Source organism: Dreissena polymorpha, chromosome 16 (assembly GCF_020536995.1).
Source record: "Dreissena polymorpha isolate Duluth1 chromosome 16, UMN_Dpol_1.0, whole genome shotgun sequence".
Lineage (NCBI taxonomy): Eukaryota > Metazoa > Mollusca > Bivalvia > Myida > Dreissenidae > Dreissena > Dreissena polymorpha.
Window position 1 is genome coordinate 50681050 of NC_068370.1, and position 24412 is coordinate 50705461.

Here is a 24412-nt window from a genome sequence, read left to right on the forward strand (position 1 = left end):
CATGGCCCCATTACCAACCCTGGGGCGCCCCGCCCACATAGACCACGCCCACCCAAAATTTCCTTTTACTATAACTTCTTCATTTCTACACCGATTCACTTCTAATTGATACTGAACTTCTCTTATGACAATACGGTCAATCTCAACTATGCATGGCCCCATTACCAACCCTGAGGCGCCCCTGGGTCAAACATGCGGCGTGGGGATACGCGTCGGCCTCTGCCTCGCCATTTCTAGTTAAGTTTAACAACGTAGTGTAAACATTATAGTTATATGCAGTTTAGTATTTCATTCATAATTAAACAAATCAAAACAATAACAAGTATAATACTCTAAACAATGTACTTGACAAACAGTTGAATATTTAAGAATGCTAAAACATGCTACAAATGTATGACAATTAATGTAGTTTTAATTTAATTAACTTACGTATTATCTGACCTGACCCGACCCGAATTTTCTCGGGTATTTAAATTTTGACCCACCAACTCGAAGAATATTTTTGACCCGTGTGAGCCCTTGTTACAATACCAAGCACATTAACTTGGCAGCTATTGTACATAACTTTAACTAAGAACAAAAGATATACACTCAACATCAAACGATTTGTATTAGAAGAACAGAACAGGACATAATGAAGGTATCACACATTATTATTTTTTTTCAGTCTTTAGAGTGATATTATGGGCATCTAACAGTTTATAGGTGTCTATCGCAATCGTTGTTTATTTTTGGTGTTTTCCCTTCATATACACATATTTGTTAATGCAGCATCAACATACTAAAACAATATCCCGGAAAGAGAAAAATAATGCATTTGAATATCAACCGTACTTTCGTTTGACAACTGATCACGCATGTACAATGTGAACCTAAATTTAGTTTTAGTGCAGATTCGTTTATACGACACAAAGACACAATTTTGTTTTACGGATCATTTCGGCTTACAGGACTGGGTGAGTCACGTAAAATATCGAATATAAAGTACATTTTTATAAACAACTGGTAGCAAGATGAGTTGCAGATAATTGGTCAGTAACCACATTTTAACTTACTCTTTTGACCTGTTAATTCTTTTCAGCTCAATTCAACAGTGAAAAATGCCCATAATATCACTTTAATAATAAGAGGGCCTGAAAGGCAAAAAGTCGCTCACCTTAGAAACAAAGGAACTGTTACCGACCTTTTCTGTGCAGCCCAAAATATCATTAGAACAAATGTTCTGACCAAGTTTCATGAAGAGTGAACTATAAATGTAACTTTAAGAATACATGTGGCTTTTAGAGTGTTAAGTTTTTTCTATAGCCATTAAAAGAAAAATGCCCCGCCATGTTTTTTAACCCGCCTGAATCATTTTCGGACTCGTCCAAGATATCATTGCAACAAAATCTTCTGACCAAGTTTCATGAAGATCAGACTATAAATGTGGCCTCTAGACTGTTAACAAGGTTTTACTATAGCCACATAAAGCCATAAAAAAAAAAAGTTCCATATTTTTCAAGCAACTGGCACCATTGAGGAAAAATGCCCCGCTTCTGGCGGCATTTTTTTTTTTTAACAACCGGAATCATTTTCAGACTCGTCCAAGATATCATTGCAACCAATCTTCTCACCAAGTTTTATTTTGATAGGACAATAAATGTGGCCTCTAGAGTGTTAACCAGGGCTCGGCCGTGAGGGTGACGTGGGCGATAACTTCGCCCGGGACATAATAATGTCGCCCTTAAATTACATGAAGGAGAAGTTGACTTTGCCTTCTTTTTTTACAACATCGACGTTTTTTTTCTCAACTTTTCCATCTTAAAATTCTCTATTTTCACATGTCATAAAGTCAACGATGACGCCTGTTATGTTATCAGTTTATTAATACAGCAAAAGATTGACTGCTGTGAAAGCTTATCCAGGCAACTAGCATACATGGGCATTCACTCCAAACAATAATGGTTTAGATCAAAAGATGAAAGCGAGTGTCATTTCGCCGACAGTTTTGATAGTTCTCTGTTCTGCAAGCGCAATTAGTACACGCCCTGCAGGCGGAGTAAAGGGTACATTAACATCGATAGTAACCAATTAGAACACGCGTATTGTATATACATATGCAGTAGTTTACCTGAGCGATGAAATGACGTCGTTATAGACATGTATTTACGCACAAAAATGTTTACACGCGCAACACATTCCCAACAGTAAATACGAATACGATTTATTTTAGTATGTTCTACTGTTTACTTGTTTTGTGTTTCAAAACTCTTAAACACTAATTATTCAGTCGATGTGCAATTTATTTTGTCAGACATTAATTCATAACCATATATACGAAAACTAACAGCTCACCCGTGCATAGTGCTAATTTCGATAATTTTATCTATCCATACGTAAAAGACTTTATTTTATATCCCACAACCTCTTTGCGCATGCTGTTAGTTGTCTAATGATTATGTGATAATTGATTGACCATCCGATAATTGCAGGTTTTTGGCAGACTGCATTGTTAAAGAAAGAAAAACAAAATTGATCATAGGTCTATTAATTACGTAGATCCACTACTGTAAAAGTCCAGTGAGTTTTTCAGTTTGTTAATCCACCGATAATTACGAGTAACACTTAGTCTTATATAAACTGGGATCACAGTTCATTTTTATACTAACAAGTCCTATTACTACACAATAGAACACATTTCCTCGATAAGATATAAATTATCCGAGTAGAATTAAATTGCTACGCCATGACCTTCGACATTGCAAATGGCGGATGTATTGTAACATTCAAACCGCGTTCAATTCAAAGCTGGCGATTCAAATTACAAGTAATGGTGATTCAATAATGAAGAAAGCATTAACTGGATTTAACAAACGTTTGATAAGGTTTGTTAAACCAGATTACAACAAGGACAATTTGGATTATTAAAGATAAACAGGTAAGGCATTCTCAAGTGTACATATTTCGGACATGTATAAAATTCGGATAAACAATAATAGATATATTGTATTTCCCATGCATTCAGATTGTGTTTTGTAACGACTCGTTTTTTCCCCAAATTTGGTGATTTCACCACCAGAAAAATTCACAATGGCATGGGTACCGGACCCATTCCCAATTGGATGAAAAAAATCACTGACTAACTTTCATGTACATTATGATGTAAATAGGGTTTGGATTGTCATTGCATTACACTGCAACGCCAATATATCGCTGTTGGTGGGGTCCAAAGATAACGAGCGCGATATATCCGGCGCGCGATTTAACTCGAGAAATGTCTAACTTTATTTTATTGCGGTAAATTTGTCAAATTTCCCAATGTTTTCATTTTATATACGGCCCTGCTACATATTTGTATAGTAATAATTGCAAACCAATTCTACAATCAACATTTTCATAACTACATACGTACCGGTATCTGTAATTATCATAAAAAACAAAATGTAAATTATATTTTTCATTTTCATGTATAATATCGCTCGCCAATCAGCTAAAAAAATTCTTGTAAAAAATTCGTATAAAATACAATTGTGCATAGATTCGAATTTACCCTTATAAGTAGTCCTAATTAAGAAACTGAAACAGCGTAACGGAACGATACAGCGTGTTTGAATTTTATTTTATTAAGAGGAAATGTCAATGCCACATAATTCGCGAGATACCGCGGTACTTTAGTTGAAATTTACAACAAAACTTTCAATGGAAAATAAATTATCTCAATGTTGTACCCCCTACGAAATTTTTATTTACAAATAAATACACCCACACCAATTTTCGCGCGCTTTTTATCACGACAAAGAAATTCATGGCTAGTACCGAAATTAAACGATTTATATACCAGTAAACTGCCAATATTCCCTTTGCAATGACACTTGAAATGGTTATTTCTTAAGTGTTAAAAACAACCCCAGCCGTGGGTAAACAACACTTATCGACTGTTGTTCACACTTCACTGCGCCATAGTAAGCCGCGAAATATAGGGATTTAATACTAGCTAGAACCGGTTTTTTGCTTAAGTTAGCGAATTCTCAGATTAAAACATTGTCATTTAGTGATGATGCTTGTCGGATTTTTGGGAGCCACAGCCAAAGCGCGATATATTGGACAGCGCGATATACTGGTCCGCGATATATTGGCGTTGCAGTGTATTAAAGTACTGTTTATTTTTATGATGCACATGGAAATCACAAGTTTTATTTGTATGAATTGATTTATGTGACTTAATTTGAAAGGATTTATTGAATTTGAAAATATTATTTGTTTGTCATTGATGATGATAGGCTTGGTGTAATGAGGGGTATAAAACAAGTGAAGATTTTATTAAACGCCGAACAGAAACCACTTCTCCTTCTAGTGGCCTCATGCAGCCTCATGAAGTCACTTCTCCCTCAAGTTTGAACCTAGGCTTAGCCCTGGTTAACAAGGTTTTACTAAAGCCATATAAGGAAAAATGCCCTTCCCCCTGGCGGCCATGTTTTTCAAGCAACCGTGGTCTAGTTGTTGGATGCTGGTCTTGGAACCGGAAGGTCCCTGGTTCAAAGCTCAGACCATGGAATTTTCCTAAGCAAAAAATTTATCCCATGCTTGCTCGTCTCCACCCAGGATAGCAGGAGTATAAATGGGTACCTGTGAGGGAAAAAAGCCAATGTGCCGTGGCTGCATACTGCACTGCATGTAAACAGACAACTTATATCCCAGTAATCAGGGGCGAAATGTCAAAGTCTATTATAGATGAGTCTAGTATTGTAATCAGATATAAGCACATGCATTTGCATTTAACAGGAACCATTTTAAAATCGTCCAGGACAATTCTTCTGACCAAATTTGATTAACATTGTACAATACATGTGGCAAATGTGTTAACAATGCAAATGTTGACGCCCATGACCCACGCCGCACGGCGGACAAAAGACAATCACAAATGCTCACCATGAGAACATTGTGCTCAGGTGAGCTAAAAACAGCTGAGTATAAAAATGTTTATCAAACTTTTATAAAAATCAGACACCAATGACAAATTTAATTGCACTTACGTAGCTTTGAATTTGTCTTGCAAAAGGTTCCCTTAATAAATTGCCATCTTTTTTCAAAATTACAGTATTGCCGATCCCCCACAAGTTGCTGGGAGTGACTGGAGCCTCAATTTGTCTCTCATCAGTGGATTCCCCATTACAATCTCCAAACTCTAGTTTTGTAGCTAGCTTGTCTTCAAAATCTTCAGCATCCCCGTTGTCTTCATCCGCTCTCTCCTCTTTGACAACCCTCAGTGGAGTCTGCATGGCCAAACTAATTCGACCCACTGACGGCATGTAGTTTTTAGTAACACTCGGCAGACTGTCACTTCTAGGGACACGCCTGGGTGTCATTGAACTCACACCTAAGCTCGGTCTCCCAATCCCAACATTTGGAGCTGGATTCTCCTGTCTGGCTGCAAGGCTGGTCCTTTTGGAGAATGGAGACCAGCTTTCCACACAAGTGCCAGCAGTGCGAGTATCAATTAATTGTCTGTCTTTTTCATCTTTTATAGGCACTTTCAAGGAGTCTTCCACTGCATTTGAACCAAAACATGATGACACACTTCCAGTTGCTATGGCCATGCCTTTTCTATCGCCCTCGGTTTTGGGCACTCTTCGAGGTGTCATCGCACTAATACTCAGCCGACCATTGGTGGGTGCACCATCCTGGGCGAAGTTACGAGCTGCTAGACTGAAACGTCTAGAAAATGGGGTCCATGATTGTGAACTTTCAGTGGAAGATGTTCTGGGTATATCTGGTTGTGCTGACGACTCGGTTTTCACCACAGCAGGGGCACCAGAGTCCTGATTCTTCCTTTTCCACACCTGCTGTGCAAGACTCGGTCGACTGGGTACAGTAAAAGGGTTGCTCTCATCAGCTACAGGTCTACTCGGGTTATATAAGCTGGGCCTTCCAAAGGGATTTGTGTCTGAAAACACAGGGCATGTGAACATCAGTAATTAAACAAGTACAATTGTTCAATCCACCTGTTATTATTCTGGTTACATTGTTTCAAAATCGCTTACTTTAGAGCACAATGAAATAGAAGTTTTATCATTTGAATATTGTTTTAATTTGTTCATTTGCATCATTAAAAGTGTTTCTGCATTTGTTTTTACTGAACAACATACAGGCAAATGGTGAAAAGTCATGTGTTAGTGTAAATCTTATAGATTAGCTTTAAAGCATCAGGACTTCCCGACCTTGCTCTATTCATCAAAGAACTACGATTTTTTGCATGTAAGATAAATTGATCATTGGACTCTCAATATTAAGAGTGTCCTTTCCCTGGTGTTAAAAGCCATGAAGCAATCAACAGTCTTGACCTTCAAATCTCATAACCTGCCCAGCTGAAGACACATTATACAAGTATAGAGTACCTTGTTTAAACAGACTGGATTTCTGAACATCAAACTTGGAGCAAAAGTCTGTCTTGGATGGTGTCAGCTTTAAGTTATAGTTGCTATTGTCTGTAATACAAAAAGTTCATGTTTTGGAAACTGAGTTATCTATGACATGAAGCTATAAAAGAAATAGGAGAGCAAAGATTGTATTTCATAGAAAAAAGTATGAAAGAATGTTTCCTTTAGACGCAAGATTCCAAAACCATGATACAGTGCATTTTGGGGGAATTTATTTCTTACAATATTTTTTTAAAGATTTTCTGGTAATTTCTTATTTTTGCTAATGAACACAAATTATTATTCAAAACTTGACATTAAAGTTACCCTTTTATGAGTGATAGCAACAAGTGAAAGCCTTTGGAAAAGACAAATACCAGAAGTTTCCTTCTCTAGTCTTTGTCGTTTGGGGGCTGGCTGGCTGCCCTTGTTCAGAACTTCCTCACAGGCTCTCTGGAACTCCTTCACTGGGACCCTAGCTGGAGGGGCCATACTGCTTGTACGCCTCTATATGCAACAGAATTAAAAGTTTATCACACAATGGACTGCAGCTTTGGAACCTTTAATGAGAACTACATATCAGGGCCCCATATTTGAATCCAACCTTTAGACGCCATTTTTGGACTCCATCTTTGGACTTTACTTTTGAACTTATCCCTTTAAGGCCATCTTTGGACACAATTATAAGATCCAAACTTTAAAACATATGTTGGACCCGACCTGTGGTCGCCATCTTTTGACTCCACCTTTGAGCGCTATCAATGGACTCAACCTTGGTATTCCATTTTTGCCCTCCATCTTTATACCCCACCTATGAACCAAATTATCAGACCTCATCTTTGAACTGCCATAGTAGGTTTTAGCTTTGGACCCCACCTGTATGTGGTCATTACTGGACCCAAACTTTGGACTCCCATTATTTGACACCACTTTTTAATCCCATATTGAGACCAAATCTAAAGGCCAAAACAAACCCAATCTTTTGACTCCATCATCGGACACCATCTTTAGACCCCATCATAGGACCCAACATTTCAATTCTGTATTTGAACTCTCACCATTGGACTTCATCTTTGTACCCGACCTTTGTACCCCCACCTTTGGACGCTATCTCTGGACATAACCTTTTAACACCACCTTTGGAAGCCATAAGAACAGCGTTTTTCCTCATCACTTTGGGAATGGTACTGGAACCCGTTTAATAGGGAAAATTAGCTGCGTTTTCATCCAAATTGGGAAATTTATTAATTATGCCTAAAACTAAATAAAACATGTACACAATTTATAAACATGTTGCATATTAACATCAAAGTGATGAGTAATTTCCTGCAAAATCCTGTTTCTATTAACAATGAGTTTATTAAACTGAACACTCTTTAAACTGAAACCGTGCTTGAAAGTATCAACTGTCTAAATTGGGACTCTGAGCCTCAGGTTCTGTAAGAAAACCTGCCTGTGACTTAACCAGGTTTGCATCACTAGACTGGACCATCAATGAAATGTTGCTATAATCAAAATCTGACAACTATGCACTGGACTCAATATGTGATACATATTCCCCAATTGTAAAATCCAGAATTTTACAAACGCACAAGTGATAATCGGTACCAGTGATTTGTTTGGCTGTTTTCATTTTACACCAACATTTGTTACATACTACTTAACAAGTAGTATTAGAGTATGGCACCAAGGCATAAAAGATGCAAACGATTGTGAATCAGTTAAGCATGAATAACCCAGTGTCACTATCAATGGATAATTTTAAAGGTTTTGTGGCAGTTTGTTGGCGTTGCTATACCTACCACACTAATAATTCCTTATAATGTACTCCTCCACAAAAAAATCGTTGCCAGTTTCTCAGGAGACTGATGATGGCATCCTTGTGTAATCCTCGTTGAAATTGTGCATGTAATGCTTAATATTTCCAAAACATTTATTTTTACATGTAAACCTTTTAACTAATTATTTTTTAATAAATTACATTAAATTGTAAATGTTTTGTTTCATTCTCAAATGACCATAATTAAATTTGAAATCCGAAACACACTTTTGATTTTGCATGTTAACACCACGTTATCAAATTCTAGCTTCAAATAAACAGTGCACATGTATTTGATGTTCATCCTTTGTGGCGATAAAAAGCGCGAAAAATTATGCCCCTTATGTAAAACTTCACCTTACCCCATTGAAAGCATGGATGTATTGATATTTGTATAAAAACTATGAAGCATACAGACAATTGAAATCTTTTAATTTTGGTTAAAAATATTGTTGTTAGTGTAAAGTCCCAGTCCAAGCAATATATATGGGCAGAATCGTAAGAAAATGTGTTTTTATTGAGGATATCACTGAAAATCAGGTTGAAATCGGTTGAAAACAAACAAGATAGCGATTTTTATTTTGGGGTACGGTAATGTACGAAAACGACCTAATTAATATTCATGATTCGACACGTTTATTCAAACCTAAACAAACAAAGTTGTAGATACGGGCTAATTTAGCGGACAGAAGGTAAGAACAAATGCAAATACATCTGTTACAGACGGAAACTGAGTTGCAACGCTACGTTTTTGCCTTATCTATGTATTTATCTTCCATATGCTAATAATGTTTAGTGAAAGCTAAATACATGCATAGTTATAATTTGCATAACTTGCGACGCTGCAATGATTTTTGCCTATTGCATGTATTTATGATCATTTTTATATTATTTAATCAATTCAAAACCGACTTTGACCAGGTTTTCGATGTCAACCTCGATAAAGAATATATTTCAATGAATTAATGTAAAATTTATGTCTCGCTATAAGATTTATATGCAAAACAACGATCTATTCCACGAACTGGGACTTTAAATTAAACTATATTTCCAATGATATTGAATAGACATTTCCTCAAAATTAATTTCAAACAAGAGGGCCTGAAAGGCCCAAGGTATCCCCCGCAACATATGCTTTGTTTGAGGATGGGTGCAAATTGGACGGATGAACATAATGATAGATGGACGTACGGAGGACAATAACACAAAACTAAGACAAAGGAAGGTTCTTAAGCCTTCACAATTTATTTAGGTGAATTAATAAGTCGTGCGTTTTCACAAAAACGCGCTTCCAAGATATGGCTCCGGACACAAAAATGCCTATAGTAAAAAGCATTTTTTCAAGATACAAAGGGCCATAAGTCTGTTTTTAACAGATGGTGTACAATGCCATTTGGCGTGCATCATCCTCTTATGCATATATATACTCATACCAAGTTTAAATGAAATCCGCCAAAGCACTTCCAAGATATGGCTCCGGACACAAAAGTGCCTATAGTAAAAAGCATTTTTTCAAGATACAAAGGGCCATAAGACTGTTTTTAACAGATGGTGTACAATGCAATTTGGCGTGCATCATCCTCTTATGCATATATATACTCATACCAAGTTTCAACTAGAAATGGCGCGGCAGAGGCCGACGCGTATCCCCACGCCGAATGTTTGACCTAGGTGTGCCCCAGGGTTGGTAATGGGGCCATGCATAGCTGAGATTGACCGTATTGTCATAAGAGAAGTTCATCATCAATTAGAAGTGAATTGGTGTAGAAATGAAGAAGTTATAGTAAAAGGCAATTTTGGGTGGGTGTGACATATGTGGGCAGGGCGCCCCAGGGTTGGTAATTGTGCCATGCATAGTTGAGATTGACCGTATTGTCATAAGAGAAGTTCAGTATCAATTTGAAGTGAATCGGTGTAGAAATGAAGAAATTATAGTAAAAGGCAATTTTGGGCGGGTGTGGTCTATGTGGGTGGGGCCCCAGGGTTGGTAATGGGGCCATGCATAGTTGAGATTGACCGTATTGTCATAAGAGAGGTTCAGTATCAATTTTAAGTGAATCGGTGTAGAAATGAAGAAATTATAGTAAAAGGCAATTTTGGGTGGGTGTGGTCTATGTGGGCGGGGCGCCTTAGGGTTGGTAATGGGGCCATGCATAGTTGAGATTGACTGTATTGTCATAAGAGAAGTTCAATATCAATTTGAAGTGAATCGGTGTAGAAATGAAGAAATTATAGTAAAGGCAATTTTGGGTGGGTGTGGTCTATGTGGGCGGGGCCCCAGGGTTGGTTATGGGGCCATGCATAGTTGAGATTGACCCTAATGTCATAAGGGAAGTTCAGTATCAATTTGAAGTGAATCCGTGTAGAAATAAAAAAGTTAAAGTAAATGGAATTTTTTGGTGGGTGTGGCCTATGTGGGCGGGCGCCCCAGGGTTGGGATTGGGGCCATGCATAGTTGAGATTGACCCTAATGTCATAACAAAAGTTCAGTATCAATTTGAAGTGAATCCGTGTAGAAATGAAAAAATTATAGTAAATGGAAATTTTTGGTGGGTGTGGCCTATGTGGGCGGGGCGCCCCAGGGTTGGGAATGGGGCCATGCATGGTTGAGATTGACCGTATTGTCATAAGAGAGGTCCAGTATCAATTTGAAGTGAATCGGTGTAGAAATAAAGAAGTAAATGTAAAATAACCTAAAAAAATGAGTGATAATTTCTGACGCGGCCCCACCCCAACCGCTATAACTTTTGACCCAGGGGTCAGATCAAAATTCCAAATAGTGCAGGGTCGCACATATGCTCATAGCTACCATGTGTGTAAGTTTCAAGGTTCTAGTGCTTTTAGTGTAGGAGGAGATAGTGGCCAGGACGGACGGACGGACGGACAGACGGACGGACGGACGGACGGCGGAGATAACCACAATATCCCCAATAATAATGAAATCCGCCAAAGAACTTCCAAGATATGGCTCCGGACACTAAAAAGCATTTTTTCAAGATACAAAGGGCCATAAGTCTGTTTTTAACAGATGGTGTACAATGCCATTTGGCGTGCATCATCCTTTTATGCATATATATACTCATACCAAGTTTAAATGAAATCCACCAAAGAACTTCCAAGATATGGCTCCGGACACAAAAGTGCCGGACGGACGGACAGCCGGACGGATGGACAACGCCAAAACAATATCCCTCCGCCTCTGGCGGGGGATAATTAAACATGCTGTATCTTGATTGTTATGGTCTTTTAGATGATTCATTATTGAATCAGTTATTGTACTTATACAGCACCCAGTACACAGAGAATCCGGATAAAACTGGACAAAGTGTTGGATGTTGTGAAAACACAATTAGCAGGTATACTGACCCATTGTGTAGACTGCGATGTTTTGACAAAAGGATAAACATGTGCGTATGCAACTCTTCGCAGATTCTTTTCATCATATTGGGATTGGTTTTGAGAATTGGGAGTTTTTTATTTTGAAATTGGGGAAAATGATCTCATTGGGAATGGTACCGTTTTACAGTACCAACTTAATATAGAAGAAAAACTATGTAAGAAACATGTGCAGCTTTCATCGACTATCCTTGGTTCCTTCAGTCACTATAATTTCCATGACATGTTTACAGCATTTTGAAATGTTACTTTTATAGTTGAGTTATTTCAATTTTTCTATTCTTGTTTTAATCCAGATAGTTCTTATTCTTTAAAAGTAATTATTTTTTCCTTATATATATTCTGTGTACGTTTTTTTGGCCATTTGATTCTAGCAAGAACCTTAGATATAACAACATACCATTGCTGTAGCTATGGTGTGTCTGGACACGCTCCCTGGTACAGACACAGGTACCTGTATGCCAGTGTCGTTGAGAATACTGTCTAAGGCCGCACTGTCTGCTTCAAACTCAATCCCTGAATAAACAAGCTTTAATATATAAACCATAATGTGGGAATGTTTGGCCATGCCTCCTACCCGCCCTTAGTACTGGGTATACCAAAAGTCTTCAGTTCTAACACATTCAAGAAAAGTTAAGAACTATTTGGCTTTATTTCTAAACAAATCTAGTTAAGTTAAACACTTTTTGTCTTTACATCTTAACCAAATTTTAGAACTATTTGTCTTTACTTCTAAACAAATCCAGTTAAGTTAAGAACTATTTGTCTTTATTTCTTAACAAATCCAGTTAGGTTAATAACTATTTATTTCAAGGTCTTAAAAATCAGTTAAGTTAAGAAGTTTTTGTCAAGCAATCTTGGCATTGAAAAGGAGGAAATTGGCTGAATAGATGAGACAAAAGGAGGAAATCAGCTGATTGGATGAGACAAAAGGAGGAAATCAGCTGATTGGATGAGACAAAAGAAGGAAATCAGCTGATTGGATGAGACATAAGGAGGACATCAGCTGATTGGATGGGACAAAAGAAGGAAATCAGCTGATTGGATGAGACAAAAGAAGGAAATCAGCTGATTCATTGAGACAAAAGGAGGAAATCAGCTGAATGGAGCAGAAATCACACACATCCCAGTGTTAAGGAGACTTCCTTCATACAGATAATAGCATCAATCAGGAAAAGTGTTATCCCTGATTAGCTTATTCTAACTCTTACAAAAGAATAAAAGAAACAATGCTTGACTGTTTTGCAATCAATACAGGAGCCCCCCTACAAATGGAAATTAAAACAAGGGACAAAATTGTCACAAAACCAGGTTTTCATTGTGAAAAAAAATCTGATAAAGGGAGAAAACTCAAACTGAACTTTTGAAATGAACAAACAAAATTACCCCCCTTTGTAAGTTTGTTTAAAAAAAAAATCTATTTTTAGTCGTGGCGACCTAGACATTGGAGATATTGAAGTGATTCTTTCGTGCGACACACCGTCCCATGATGGTGAACAAATGTGCCAAATGATTTTAAAATCTCACAATGAATGACATAGTTATGGCCAGGACAAGCTCATTTATGGCCATTTTTGACCTTTGAACTCAAAGTGTGACCTTGACCTTGGAGATATCGACGTAATTATTACGCGCGACACACCGTCCAATGATGGTGAACAAATGTGCCAAATGATTTTAAAATCTGACAATGAACGACATAGTTATTGCCCGGACAAGCTTGTTCCGCCAGCCCGCCAGCCAGCCAGCCCGCCCGCATTCGCCAATCTAATAACCAGTTTTTTCCTTCGGAAAACCTGGTTAATAAAATAGAGCATTTATTGTTCATTACTTTTCAGTTTATCTGTTCAAATGTAATGTTTCAAGATCAAATATCCATTGATTACAGCATTAAAAAGATTCTTTTTTCACATTCACCAGAAATTTGTGGGGGTTTTTGTGTGCAAAACCTATTGCTTTATTTTTATTTTGGAGTCAAAGTCCCAGCTAAAATATGCCCCATTCCCTTTCTCAAAATGTGTATGTTTTAACAAATGATGGCCTTAAATGTCCAATTGAAATTGAACGTATTTTGATTCTTAATATTTTAAACTGTTGATTAGCAAAAAAAACAGCAATACCAAATTCCCAATTTTAGTTTAAATGACACAACTTGTCCCAATCGAAAGGGCCCCAGCCCCTTCCTAAACAACGCTCTTCATGTACATACCAAGATTCTCAAGAAATATCCACCACCAGTACTTGTGTATTATTCTGTTTACCTGACTGGTCTTCAAAGCAACTGGCCTCTGATGTCATCCTCTGGTCTTTCCCAACACGCTCGGCTGCAAACTGCACAGTCTTCTTACTAGGGACCTTTCCTATTGCACTTTCCGATACTGAAATATTAACACACTACTAACTAGGATAAATTGTATTGAAAAAGCGAAATGCAAAATTATGAAATAATAATTTTGTCATTGAATTTTTGTTCTTTACTTGTATTCTGGTTTGTTTGCATGTATATGCTTTATATTGATACTGCAAGCCGATAACTTGTACACTGTTTCACTGGAATACTACATTCATCAATACCGATCAATCAAGTGTCCAAACGTCAATAATTGACTATCATGTTGCGCCTCCATCATAAAACATTAAAAACCATACTGTAAATAAAACGTGAAACAAAACTGTCCTTTTCTTGCGCCCACCATAACTTTTTGGAGGTATTGCAAATTGAGTTTTCAATCATTTTGCTTAATTTGATCATTCACGAAAATAAGTATTAGGTTTTTGATAATTTTTTATTGATGCACTTGTATTTGCTAAATTACCTTTAAATTAAAACAACAACAAAAAAATCAATATAAATAGAGATTGGATAATATCTGAATGTGATTGCATATTCAAATTTAAGTGGGGAACAGCAAGAAAAAAATTAAAAATATTTTTTACTGACCTTCTTACATAATTTTCTTACCAATGTTAATAGAAACAAATGACATCCTTTTTGCGTACATTAATGTGATTTATTTGCTTGATACATGAGTTACTAGACCAGCATTTTACAAATCATGGTCATTACCAAGCCCACTGGTCTGGAGTTCTGCCAGGACTTTCCGATGTCCCCTCATTGCCGACTGGGGTCCTCTTACTGGTGATGTAGCACGCTTCAAACCTCTAGATTTGGTGGCCATTGGTTTTCCAATTGTTGATTTTGGTATTTTACTAAAATATAATACTGAGTCACAATATCTGTACAGCTGTCACCTTAACATAATAAAATATAATATTTTATTTTACAAAAGAACTTAGTTACACTCGGGCAAATTTGGACTTGAAAAAATGTAGCTAAATCACTTAATCTTATAGAATGTTTTGGTATATAAGATGGTATATGAAACACATATTGAAATTTTTGTTTAAAAGTATAATTATTAATAATATATATATTTAAATTGCACTTTGCAGTACCCTGCTCCATTTTTATCCCCCAATTTCAGGGCTAGCATTGGCCCAAAATATCTTTGAGCCACCCAGATCTAAGGGGGGGCCGAAGGCATGCCCCCCCCCCTCCGAAAAAATTTTGGATCCTAGATTGTCTGTGGTGCGTTTTGGGCCTATTGCCAACCAGTTTTCGTTTGTTTCAAATAACAATATATACAGTATACTATAGATTGTTCATATTTCTTTTAATGACAACAAGCACATGTCACATATCATAATATACATCACATCACAATTTTCATAGTAATAGAGATATTTTCATACAACACATTTTTGACGATGCTGCAAAGCATCGTCTAAGTTATCATATCATGAAAAAATTCTTCACAATGGCAACTTATGTAAAAGACCGAGCCAGTCAGATTGAGATAGCTCGATTTTTCTAATCGGCATACCTTGCTGATTATCATTGATAAAGGTATAAGAAGCTCAGCTATAAAAAGGACAGCTGTCAGCATATTCTGGGAAAAGATTTAATAATAGTTTGAAAACGTTATTTTAAATCAGTTATATTCAATCCATTATATGTTTATAGATCAATGAAACAACTATGCCATTTCTGTATTGTATTTGACATTTGTCGTGATTTAGTAAATAAATTGCGAATTAAAACGTGTATAATTAACTTTCAACGCGATCATGAGTGTAAAGAAAACGAATTATTTCGAACCTGCCATTTGTAAACGTTGTAGCGACTATGGTATATAAATAGCATAAAAGCCATATCATATCTGTGATACTCGCTATTCTGCGTGCTTTCTCATTTTGCATATTTTATAAACTTTTCAAACATAAATTACATAGCCACATTAGTGCACATACTATGTTTGACAATTCATTCGTTTGTTGGATATTGTTTGCTGTTTTAAACACATGTTAGGTCATATCACGGAGATTTAGTTAACCTTACCATGTGTTCATGGGCGAACTCACGTATTCAAGTGCTCTTACGACTACACTGCAACGCCGATGTATCGCGGACCGTTATATCGCGCTGTCCAATATATCGCGCTTTGGCTATGGCTCTGAGAATTCGCTAACTTGAGCAAAAAAAACCGGTTCTTGCAAGTATTAACACCCTATATGTCACGGCTTACTATGGCACGCAGTGAAGCGTGAAAAACAGTCGATAAGTGACAGTGTTGTGTACACACGGCTGGGGTTGTTTTTAACACTTAACAAATAACCAATAAGTGTCATTTCAAAGGTAATTATGGCAGTTTACTGGTATATAAATCGTTTAATTTCGGTACTGGTCATGAATTTCTTTGTTCTAATAAAAAGCGCGCGAAAATTGGCATGGGTGTATTTATTTGTAAATAAAAGTTTCGTTACGGGTACAACATTGAGATAATTTAATTTCCATAAAAAGTTTCGTTGTAAATTTCAACTAAACTACCGCGGTATCTCGCGAATTATGTGGCATTGACATTTCCTCTTAATAAAATATCATTCAAACACGCTGTATCGTTACCGTTACGCTGTTTCAGTTCCTTCATTAGGACTATTTATAAGGGTAAATTCGAATCTATGCACAATTATATTTTAGACTTTTTTTTAAGGCAAGAATTTTTTTTTAACTGTTTCGCGAGCGATCGTTCAAGAAAATGAAAACAATAATTTACATTTTGGTTTTTATGATAAATACAGATACGTATGTAGTTATTAAAAATGTTTATTGTAGAATTGGTTTGCAATTATTACTATAAAAATATGTAGCATCGCCGTATATAAAATGAAAACATTGGGGAAATTTGACAAATTAACCGCAATACAATTTAGTTAGACATTTCTCGAATTATATCGCGCGCCGGATATATCGCGCTCGCGATCTTTGGATCCCAACAACCGCGATATATCGGCGTTGCAGTGTATGTCCTCATACCCACTTTCTATCGGGAATCATCATGAAATTATTGCCGTACTCAACGAACAAACATGCCTAAGCTTATTGAATTAGAGAAAAAGAACAATAATCAAAAGAGAAAAAGTATATGTTCATGCACATGGGATTGTGAAATCACGTCCATACACATAGCATCATTAACTTAGGAAAGGAAACAACGAAATATAAAGTTTGGTATGATATACATGTGAAATTAAAGAGCATGGTGTAATTAAAGAGCATGTCAAGTTTTGAATTTATATGCTGAAAAGTAATGTTATAACCCACAAACGTTTTACTGTAACAGACAGTTTTTTAAGATAAGTGGTACAGAAAATACACGTCAAATACCTTTTTAAAGATATTTCTTGCTATATTTGATCAAGAATGTAACCCGCCTCCCAGTTTCGCTGAAAGGATCAAGTTCCCCACGGGTACTACTTCCCCATACCCCCATTTTTTTTTTCGTTACCTACATTTTTCGTACCAAATTTTTTTCGTACAAAATATTTTTTAGTACCCACATTTTTGCTCGTAAGTCGTAACCAAATTTTTTTTCGTACCCAATTTTTTTCGTACCCAAATTTTTTTCGCAACCAAATCCTTTTACGTACTTAATTTTTTTGGCATAATTGTTATACCCAAAATTTTCGTACCCATTTTTTTCCTACCCAAAATTTTCGTACCCACATACACAATTGTGGTGATGTAGATAAACTTAAATAGATGCTTTTATATCAATCCTCTTCAAAAGCATCGTCACACCAGTACTGTCAGTACTTTGATTTAACAACATGATGAATGGCATTTAAAATATAAGCATACATTTCATTCGCAAAATGCATTGCAAACAAATCCTGCTATATACAGAGAACAAAGTCATGACATGTATCATTATTATTTCATTATTATTCTGCACTGTTTTTTACCAGCCCACAGTTTGTAGATCACTTTAAAGTCAACATCTTTGCAGTCTGTTTCTTCAATTGAGATTTTCATGAGATGTTCCAAATTTTTTACAGTCAAACAATTTCTTAGATCAGTTTTGATTACATTCTGCCTACTGAACCCTCGTTCACAATCAACTGTAGACACTGGGGATACTAACAACCTTTAATTAAACTTTAATTGCAATTAAACCGCGCGTGTTTTTCACGTTTTCCTTTGATTAAAATACGCCGCTGTTAGTTTGCATAGTGTGTGAGTAAAACGATCAAATTAATTAATTATCACCTTTTCATTTCAATCGAAAATCGGCAGAAAGTTGTAACATCAACGACATAGACCTAATTATTTAATTATCACTCTTTAATTAAGATCGATAGTCAGCTTGGAAATAATTAATTTATTGTCATGCTTATTTTCATTTTTAATCTTATAATACGACATTTGCGACCGGCCGCTATTTTGTTTGCAGACGACAATATTAACTGTGTATTCAAAGCTCCACCCATTTTTACGTTTCATTCAACGTCATTTCATGTGTAAGCGAGCTCAGTTTTGATTGGCCAGCTACCATGTGCACTTCAATAATAATAAGGTCAAGCGATGTCTCGATACAGGTGCAGACCGGTTTTCGTTCACTGTTCAAATTGCGAATACTTTCATTGAAACAAAGAGAAAAATATAGAAAACCAGTTTCGGGTTAAAATGGCGGCTGTTTTCAATGAAATTTTTTTAGATTTAAGCATTTTCGCAAATCGGATTTTTCTTGAGCCGAATTCTCAATGTTTTCGCAAATGGCTCAAGTGGCGAACAACAGCGCGAGCCCTGCATTTCCCCTCTGGCAAATTCAAAAACGAAGAAAAAAAAAATCTGTTGAAGTTGTATTTATTTTGTCAAATATACAATTGAAAACGAATAGACAATGCTTAAGAACCTTATATAAAAGTTGAAGACAAACAAATTCAGAAGATTTATTTATTAATCATAAAAAAATATCACTAGCATGGTTCCATATTGAACACTGCCCCTTTCGAAGAGGCTTAGACACCCATGTACCTTTTGGAATCCTAGATCTTTCCCTAAATTAGTTGTTTGGTGGACACTTTAAATGTTTGTTAAAACTAGCAACTGACCTTTTCTTAGCTGTGGTGGCTGTGTGTTCCGAAATTCTCCTTAAATCCATTATCGCTGGCTGGTCCCTTTAACATAAGCAGATATTTAAGCCTCGTGTATTTAATGTTGCTAGGTTCTTTTTAACCCTTTACCACTTAGAAATAGAATAGATACGTACTTTCACTTATTTGTAATCCCTTAAAAAATTATATTTAATTTAATACCTTTCTAACTAGATTCAAGTTGTTAAGGCTTCATCTCCAAACCTTAGATACTGATGAGCAGCAAACAGCATATGAACTGAACAGACTGCGAGTTAAACAGACATTCCCAAAAGTATTTAAAGTCCACAGGACTTTCGGTCCTAGTGACTTAGCAGGACCGGACTGGGATTCACAGGACGGAAACATCACACCACCGACTCAAATTTATTGACATAATGATATTCGGAAAAAATGAAATTGAAAATAAACAACACAACACTGAACACTTACAAATCACATCACATTTACAGTGCATGTATTCTCAAGAAAAAATATCTAAACCTAACAATGCAATTTCTCAATTGAAAATTCAATAATTGTATACTGGTTTGAAAATTGCTGTTCAAACAAATATTTTCAGAACCTGGCGAGAAAGTTAAGTATGAAAGTGACTGAAAAATGTTAATAAATTATTTGTAGACATTTCTACTTGTTAGGAATCAATAAAGTACCTATCTAAGTTGACGCTAAGGAAAACAAGTAGTAGCCAAATTACAGCGTTATGATGATGACCCTCATCATAAGCTAATTTGCTCTACATATGAATGTACCTTTTGCTTTGTGTGTGGTACAAACACAAAATGAACAACAACAAATAACAATAATTATTATATTTGGCTAAACAAAAAAATAGTCTTGGTTCAGGGAACCCACCAGACCCAATTTTTTGCCCCCGGCCCTAACGATTTTTTGGTCCGCGGAATAAAATCCGATGGCGATGTTTTTCGCCGGTACGGTACGAGTTTTACCTATAGGGAATTGTTTTGTTTCATTGACATTTATTTTATTCAATAAATGCTTTATTCCAAATGCAGTCTTTAGTTTTCAAAGAATATTAATTTGTACAGTAATTTACAGATAAAGACAAAAGTTTTTTCTGTTACAAAATCAGCATCCGAATTTTATGTCCGAAATTTACACAACTGCGGAAAGCGTCTGAATCATTCAGAACTGTTATTTTTGTTAATGTTTTGTTTCATTGACATTTATTCAAGTCAAAAAATGCTTTAATCAAATCGCAGTCTTTAGTTTTCAAAGAATATTTATTTGTACATTAATTGACAGATAAAGACAAAAGTTTATGTTACAAAATCTGCATGCGAATTTTATGTCTGAAATTTACGCTACTGCGGAAAGCATCTGAATCGTTCATTAGTACAGAGGGTTAAAAGGTGCATAAAGAGCTAGGAATGATGAAATGATGAATAATATACAAGAACTAAACACCACATGTGCAATGTTAATCATTTGGTCAGTGTTTAAACAATCATGGGTGCACCCTGAAATCGGTCACCTGGTAAAAAAAAACACAAGCAAATCAAGCAAACCACATTTAAATTAAATATTTCATATTTTTCAACTGAAATTAAATGCTTCATGTCATGTATTAACATTTCATTTATATTCATTTACATGTATTGACAGTAACGGGTGATTCCTTTACGGCCCCCCCTCTCTCACCAATATTTTTTACAAACGAACTTGTCAAACAACGTAGTCTGGTGCCTATTGGCTCTGAAGAAATACATCTACTGCAATGTATTAGAAATGCTCCAGCTAGGATTTGAAAAGGGCAGGGGGGGCTTTTTGTCAAAAGGGCACTTTTGACGCGCAGTATTTTTCTAAAAGAGCACTTTCGAGCGCACTGGCGTTTCTGGAAAGCTTCCTGTTGAATGTTTATTTTTATGTTATTAATAATTGTAAGAATATTTTATTCCCATTATTATTTAACCATTCAAATATAATGTCTATAATGAGGAATAAATTAATTACAATGTAATAAGAGATTTATTAATTATCATATGTTACAAAAAAATATGTTTTTTTTTAAAGGGCAGTGTCCCTAGGAAGGGCAGGGCGGTGGATGGAGGGGCAGGGCGGAGCATTTTCAATTGAATATGCCTTAAAAATGTCTGCCAGGTCCGACTGGAACCCTTCAGAATGTGTGTATAAAGCCACTTTTCAACAATGGCTTAAATTATTCCTGGATCGGCCCAACCAATAAGCCGTCCAGAAAATTGCCCATTAACATGTATAAGCATAATGCTATAGTACCAGAAAGGCCGTTTACCAAAAAGGCCTTCCCAAAAACGCTGCATAAGTGAACTAAAAAGGCCATACAATATTTTTGTCTTATCATTGAATAGTTATCCTGAATACAAGAGGCCCATGAGGGCCTGAATTGCTCTACTGGTATAAACACTGTGCAAGTTTGGAAAGAATAAGATGGAAACTGTGTACTTAATTGCACTACTATTTCGAGTCACTGTGACCTTGACCTTTGACCTAGTGACCTAAAATTAGATGGAAACTGTGTACTTAATCGCGCTACTATTTCGAGTCACTGTGACCTTGACCTTTTGACCTGAAAATCAATAGGGGTCATCTGCCAGTCATGATCAATGTACCTATGAAGTTTCATGATCCTAGGCCTAAGCATTCTTGAGTTATCATCCGGAAACAATTTTACTATTTCGAATCACTGTGACCTTGACCTTTGACCCAGTGACCTGAAAATCAATAGGGTTCGAGTCCTCATTAATATAAAGACACTGAGCAAGTTTGAAAAGAATCGGATGAAAACTGTGGACTTTATTAGATAAACAAGTTTTTACTATTCCGAGTCACTGTGAGCTTGACCTTTGACCCAGTGACCTGAAAATCAATAGGGTTCGAGTCCTCATTAATATAAAGACACTGAGCAAGTTTGATAAGAATCGGATGAAAACTGTGTACGTTATCGGATAAACAAGTTTTTACTATTTTGAGTCACTGTGAGCTTGACCTTTGACCCAGTGACCTGAAAATCAATAGGGTTCGAGTCCGCATTAATATAAAGACACTGAGCAAGTTTGAAAATAATAGGCTGAAAACTATGTACTTTATCGGATAAACAAGTTTTTACTATTTCGAGTCACTGTGGCCTTGACCTTTGACCCAGTGACCTGAAAATCAATAGAGTTCGAGTCCTCATTAATATAAAGACACTGAGCAAGTTTGAAATGAATCGGATGAAAACTGTGGACTTAATCAGATTAACAAGTTTTTACTATTTTGAGTCACTGTGACCTTGACCTTTGACCCAGTGACCTGAAAATCAATAGGGTTCGAGTCCTCATTTATAAAAAGACACTGAGCAAGTTTGAAAAGAATCAGATGAAAACTATGGACTTTATCGGATAAACAAGAGAAAGTCTAACGCACTCACACACAGACAGACACCATGCCATCCCATAAGCTCTTCTGGCCTATGTCTATATCTATTAAATAGTCATAACTTTCTATATAAGCCTACTTAAAGTCATTAATTTTATAATCAAAGTCTGCAAAATTATCGCGAATTATCGCATACAGTATGATATTGTTCGATCGTTAGTAATGATATTTTCCCTTGAGTAATAGATGTTTCAGTTTTTTAATTAAAAGCCGTTAATTTTGTAACCAAAGTCGGCGTAATTATCGCCAATTAGGACGTAGGTATTATCCGTTTAAGAAAATTATATTCTCTGAACTTTTTGTTCGTATCTAAAAGTGTAACAAATGAGTAATGAAGGTGTTGTAAACTTACGTTGCAGCCAAATATATATAAGATCCAGAATTATTGAGAAATATAAACCCGTTCTGTTCTGTTCTTTAACCCGTGTATGTGTCAAAGTTTTCTATAGTAGTTGCTTTTTAATTCATCATATAGGAATGTATACTGGACATAATTTGGCGTTTGAAATATATTGTTTTTAAATCGTGTAAATTATACATATTTCTTCATGAGTGTTAATTTATTGTGTGTTGACATTTTGTGAGTGTTGTGGTATGGCCTCCTATCGTATAACATAGTAAATGTCGTCAAAAAAGTAACACACACAATATATAGTGTACAACGTTATCCTTAATTACTATGTACAACAATAAAATAAATTAAATATACGCATATGGATTATTGACTGCTAAAAGACAAATATTTAATATATTTAACATATATAATTAAGTACGTAATATATTATTATATACATTGTATTATTAATTTCCTCTTAAACTGTTTTTTTGCAATGTTTAAAATATAAGAAGTTGAAAGAATTTGCATGTAAAAAAACAACTCACTAATCAGACCGGGTATCCAAGTGTCAAGGGCCATTCTCAGTTTGCGGCATCTGTTTTGATAACGGATTAGTAGAAAGCCCGCATATAGTGTAAAATGACACTTATTGGCACCTTTTGATAATTACTTGCGCATTTTAAAATAGTTTCTTAACTTTAAACCATATAAAACTAGCTACATTAAATTCGGAAGACTTAAACCGAAAGAAATCAACATGCATTATTCTATGTGATATTATTAAAAATTATAACTGATTGTTTATATTATTACGCATTTCATAAGCATTAAAAAATATATAGCAAAGTTTATTATGTTTTTTTATTAGCCGACTGAATAAGAATGTCAAATTTATTTAACGTAAGCCACCTTTGAAAATATGGTTTTAAATGTTCCTTTCTAATTTCTATATATAGAGGACAAACAAGTAAAAAGTGATACTCTTATTTTATGGCGTGTCCGTTGCAAAACTTACATTTTCTTTTTTCGCGTTGTATCTTATTATAACGACCGCTTTCGATCTCTAATATATATGCAGGGCCCTCAATTTATCAAATCTGCCGCCGAATTTCGGCGGCAGTCCCCCACCTGAAAAGTATACTTTTTCCCCTTTTGGGGGGATAAATTCCCCTCAAATTTTTTTTTTTTTTTTTAATAGAAAGATGTGTCTCATCTCATGATTATTATATCTCAATTCTATTTCAATTTAATCTTTTCAAACATACTAAATTATGAAAAATGCAATGAACTTAGTGCAAACATGTACAAATGTAATAATGAGAGAGTAAGTAAACAAAATACCCCAAAAAGGGAAACGCCGCGAAAATTACCCCTCCTAAGGGCTGCGGACCCCTTCCCCCAAAGTAGTGTGAGGGCGCTGATATGTGACAAGTATGAGGCGAAACAATGTACCACCTACGAGTTCCTGGCCAAGGTCGGCCAAGTGTACGGTGTTGTGCTGGAGTAATGCACCTGTATATGTTATTATGTTGTTTAAATTCTGTTGTATTTTGT

General features: G+C 35.9%; 1 protein-coding gene across 2 annotated transcripts in view; it reads right to left on the bottom strand.

The window, feature by feature from the left end:
* The window catches only part of LOC127861990 (uncharacterized), a 96749-nt gene that overhangs the window by 66642 nt on the left and 5695 nt on the right, over positions 1-24412 (bottom strand). The window contains exons 2-8 of one of the 2 annotated variants that reach the window (XM_052400825.1): positions 19063-19128; positions 14678-14820; positions 13872-13988; positions 12011-12126; positions 6773-6902; positions 6375-6464; positions 5013-5923 (exon numbers count right to left, since the gene is read on the bottom strand). In XM_052400825.1, coding sequence (XP_052256785.1) covers positions 5013-5923; positions 6375-6464; positions 6773-6902; positions 12011-12126; positions 13872-13988; positions 14678-14820; positions 19063-19112 — 1557 coding nt within the window. In that variant the 5' untranslated portion in view covers positions 19113-19128. The remainder of the gene's footprint in view (positions 1-5012; positions 5924-6374; positions 6465-6772; positions 6903-12010; positions 12127-13871; positions 13989-14677; positions 14821-19062; positions 19129-24412) is intronic. The other variant, XM_052400826.1, reaches the window with a different exon arrangement.